General features: G+C 49.2%; 2 protein-coding genes across 2 annotated transcripts; both read right to left on the reverse strand.

Annotated features, from left to right (window-relative positions):
- Nucleotides 1–303: 303 nt before the first annotated feature.
- Nucleotides 304–855, reverse strand: LOC122050524. Its single transcript, XM_042611418.1, has 3 exons — nt 682–855; nt 458–639; nt 304–343 (listed from the first exon to the last, which is right to left on the reverse strand). The coding sequence occupies exons 1-3, from the start codon at nt 853–855 to the stop codon at nt 304–306; spliced, it is 396 nt and encodes a 131-aa protein (XP_042467352.1).
- A 1,926-nt stretch (nt 856–2,781) lies between these two features.
- LOC122050525 lies at nt 2,782–3,668 on the reverse strand. Its single transcript, XM_042611419.1, has 2 exons — nt 3,417–3,668; nt 2,782–2,940 (listed from the first exon to the last, which is right to left on the reverse strand). The coding sequence occupies exons 1-2, from the start codon at nt 3,666–3,668 to the stop codon at nt 2,782–2,784; spliced, it is 411 nt and encodes a 136-aa protein (XP_042467353.1).
- Nucleotides 3,669–4,033: the final 365 nt, after the last annotated feature.

Here is a 4,033-nt window from a genome sequence, read left to right on the forward strand (position 1 = left end):
GTTTAACGTTGTCGCTCGTCAGTTGACGAAGACCGGGGTTTAACATCGTCGCTCAACGGTTGATGAAGATCGGGGTTTAACGTCACCGCTCGACGATTGGCGAAGACCAGAGTTTAACGTCGTCGCTTGACGGTTGACGAAAATTGAAGTTTAACATCACCGCGGGACGGTTGGTGAAGACCGGGGTTTAACGTCGTAGCTTGACTATTGACGAAGACCGGGGTTTAATGTTGTCGCTTGACAATTGTAATACATAGACAAGAGTTTATAGTCGTCGTTTAACTTTTAACTTGGCTGATCAGCTTAAGATTCTGTGATACTTGTGCTTTTATTAATATTTGTCCTGCATCACAAAGACACACAAACGCATACAGATTACATCAATGTTCACTCGTGCACCTCTCATTCGGCCCTGTAGGGTTGGAGATGGTTCCCGCTCCATGGCCGCTCGAGTTGCCTTCCATTTTCGTCCTCCAGATAGTAAGCTCTCGAGCAGAGTTTTTGTACGACCTTGTAAGGTTCCACCCATGGTGCCTCGAGCTTGTTGATGTCGTCGACCGGCTTGATTCTCTTCCAGACCAGGTCGCCGACTTGGAAAGATCTTAGGATCACCCTTCGGTTGTAGCTCTGCTTCATATGCTGTCAGTATGCCATCAGTCGGATGACAGCCTTGTCGCATGCCTCATCCACCAAATCGAGTTCCATGCGCCTCCGCTCGTCGTTCTCCTCATCGTAGAGATGGACCCGGTCAGATTCTACTCCAACCTCCACGGGGACCACCGCTTCACCGTTGTACACCAGTTGAAATGGTGTGACGTCGATCGCCTCCTTGGGTGTGGTACGTAGGGCCCACATAACGCTAGGGAGCTCATCGACCTATCTGCCTCCTACGTGGTCGAGCTGAGCTTGTAGGCCTCTGAGGATCTCCCGGTTGGTGACCTCCGCCTAGTCATTGCTTTGAGGGTAGGACACAGAGGTGAAGATTTGTTGGATGTCGTAGCTTTCGCACCATTTCCTGAGCCTCCGACCGACGAATTATCTTTCGTTGTCCGAAACGAACCGACGAAGGATGTCGAACCGACACAGGATTTTCTGCCAGATGAAGTTGATAACCATCTGTTCACTTATTTTAGTCAGCGGCTCGGCCTCCACCCACTTCGAGAAGTAATCCACTACGACGAGCAAGAACCTTCACTGAGCGATCGCCATGGGGAACGGCCTAACGATGTCCATGCCCCATTGGTCGAACGGGCAGGACATCGTGGATACCTTCATCTCCTCGATTTGCCGGTGCGGGATGTTGTTGTACTTTTGGCAAGATAAGCAGGTGACTACTGTCCGAGCGACATCCTCTTGGAGGATGGGCCAAAAATATCCTGCCAGGAGAATCTTTCGAGTCAACGAACGACCGTACGGGTGACTTTCATAGGAGTCTTGGTGCACTTCTTGAAGGACTTACTTTGCGTCCTCCGGTCCAACGCATTTGAGCAAGAGCCTTGAGAAGACTCTCTTATATAGTTGATTCTCGACCAAGGTGAACTGTCTGACTCTCTTTTTCAATAAGCGGGCCTCTTCCTGATCAACAGGTGCAGCACCCACACTCGATAAGAGGAATTCTACCAATTCCGTCCTCCAGCCGTTTGGGAAGGTTATCCCTTCCATCTTGTCGATATGCGCTACTAATGAAACTTGCTCGATCGATTGTTGTATCACGATCGGCAACAGTGAACTTGTTAACTTAGCCAACTAATCCGCCGCTTAATTTTTTGATCGAGGGATCTTCTGTATAATAACCTCCTGGATGTTTGCTCTTAGCTTCTCAAAGGCTTCTGCATACAATTTGAGTCGAGAGTTGGTTATCTCGAACGTTCCCAATAACTGCTGAGCGACCAATTGAGAGTCCAAATGAATGAGGATTTTTGTGGCTCCAATGTGTCGCGTGGCTTACAGGTCGGCTATCAAGGCTTCGTATTTAGCTTCATTATTGGTGGCCCGATAATCAAGCCGAACGGAAATTTGCATCTGATCCTCCCGCAATGAAATTAATAATATGTCAATCCCACTGCCTTGTCAAGTGGATGAACCGTCGACATATATTCTCCAAGTTGCTTCCGGCTTGGCGCTCTGTATCTCTATGACAAAATCTGCCAAGGCTTGAGCTTTGATTGCTATTCGGGGCTGATATTGAATATCGAACTCGTTTAGTTCAGTTGTCCATTTGATTAGACGCCCGGACGCCTCTAGGTTGAGGAGGACTTTTCCCAGGGCGCTGTTGGTCATTACGACGATCGGATGTGCAAGGAAGTACAGACGGAGTCTCCGAGTGGCAAGCACCAAAGCGTAAGTTAACTTCTCAAGACCAGTGTAGCGGGACTTTGCATCTTTTAATATATGGCTTAGAAAATATACGACCTGTTGTTCATGGCCGTTCTGCTTTACTAATGCTGAGTCAACTGCATATTTGGTGGTCGACAAATAGATTCAAAGTGGCTTTCCAGCGCTCGGCTTAGCTAATACAAGCAGGGAGTTGAGGTATTCCTTGAGCTCTTCTAACACCTGGTCGCACTCTATGTCCCACTGGAATTTCGTCGCTCGACGTAACACTTTGAAGAACGGCAGGCTCCAATCGGATAACTTAGGTATGAATCGGAACAACGCAGTAATCCGCTCGGTTAGCCATTGGGCCTCCTTCAGGTTGTATGGCGGTGACATGTCTTGCAGGGCCTTAACCTTGCTTGGATTCGCCTCGATCCCCTGCTCGGTGATGATGTACCCCAATAATCAATCGCTCTTCGCACCAAACAGACATTTTCTCGGGTTCAGCTTTATTCCATAAGCCATCAGAGTTTGGCAGGTCTCGCCAATGGCTGCACAAAGATCAACAGCTTGGAGGGGTTTTATTAATATGTCATCGACATATACTTCCATGTTGCGGTCGATCTGCTATTAGAACACCTTGTTCATGAGCCTCTGGTAGGTGGCGTCGGCGTTCTTTAGCCCGAACGACATGACGTTGTAGTAGAACGTTCCATCGACCATGATAAAGTTGACCTTTTCTTAGTCCTCTCGGGCGAGCGGCACTTGGTGGTAGCCCTGATACGCGTCGAGTATACAGATCAGCTCACAGCTCGCTGTAGAGTCTACCATCTGGTCTATCCGGGGCAGCGGATAGAAATCTTTTGGGCACGCCTTATTCAAGTTGCGAAAGTCGATGCAAACCCGCCATTTGTTGCCCGATTTAGAGATCAGCACAACGTTAGCGAGCCAACTCGGGAATTGGACTTCCTGTATGTGCCCGACCTCCAACAGTTTCTCTATCTCCGCCCGGATGATTAAGTTTTGCTCCGCACTGAAGTCCAATTTTTTTACTTTATCGGTCGAGTGTCCAGTCGGAGATGGAGCTCATGCTGAGCCACACTCGGCGAGATGCCGGGAAGCTCATGTGTCGACCAAGCGAACACATCATAATTTAGTCTAAAGCAGGCGACCAACTCTGCCTTCTTTGCGCTTTGCAGATCAGCGGCTATGAAGGTGGTCGCCTCCGACTGGTTGGGGTGGATCTGAACCTCCTCCTTTTCTTCGTAAACCAGCGTCAGAGGCTTCTCCGTGATAGCGTTCACCTTCGAGCGTTGGTTTTTTTGAGCAGCTCTTGCTTCTGATTTGACCATCTCGACGTAGCATCGCCGAGCAACCAACTGGTCGCCTTTGATTTCACCCACCTTCTCGTCCACCGGGAATTTGATCTTCTGCAATAGGTGGATACGACCGCTCGGAACTCGTTGAGGGTCGGTCGCCCCAATATAATATTGTAGGCCGACGGTGCGTCGACCATAATGAAGTTGGTGGTCCTTGTCCTCTTCAGCGGCTCCTCCCCGAGCGAGATGACCAACCTTGCTTGGCCGAGTAACAACACTTTGTTACCTGTGAAGCCGTAGAGCAGAGTCGTCATGGACAACAGCTCGCTCAGATCCATTTACAGTTGATCGAACGCTTTCTTGAATATGATATTCACCGAGCTCCCTATATCAACGAA

Source organism: Zingiber officinale, chromosome 3A, assembly GCF_018446385.1.
Source record: "Zingiber officinale cultivar Zhangliang chromosome 3A, Zo_v1.1, whole genome shotgun sequence".
In the NCBI taxonomy this organism is placed as follows: domain Eukaryota; kingdom Viridiplantae; phylum Streptophyta; class Magnoliopsida; order Zingiberales; family Zingiberaceae; genus Zingiber; species Zingiber officinale.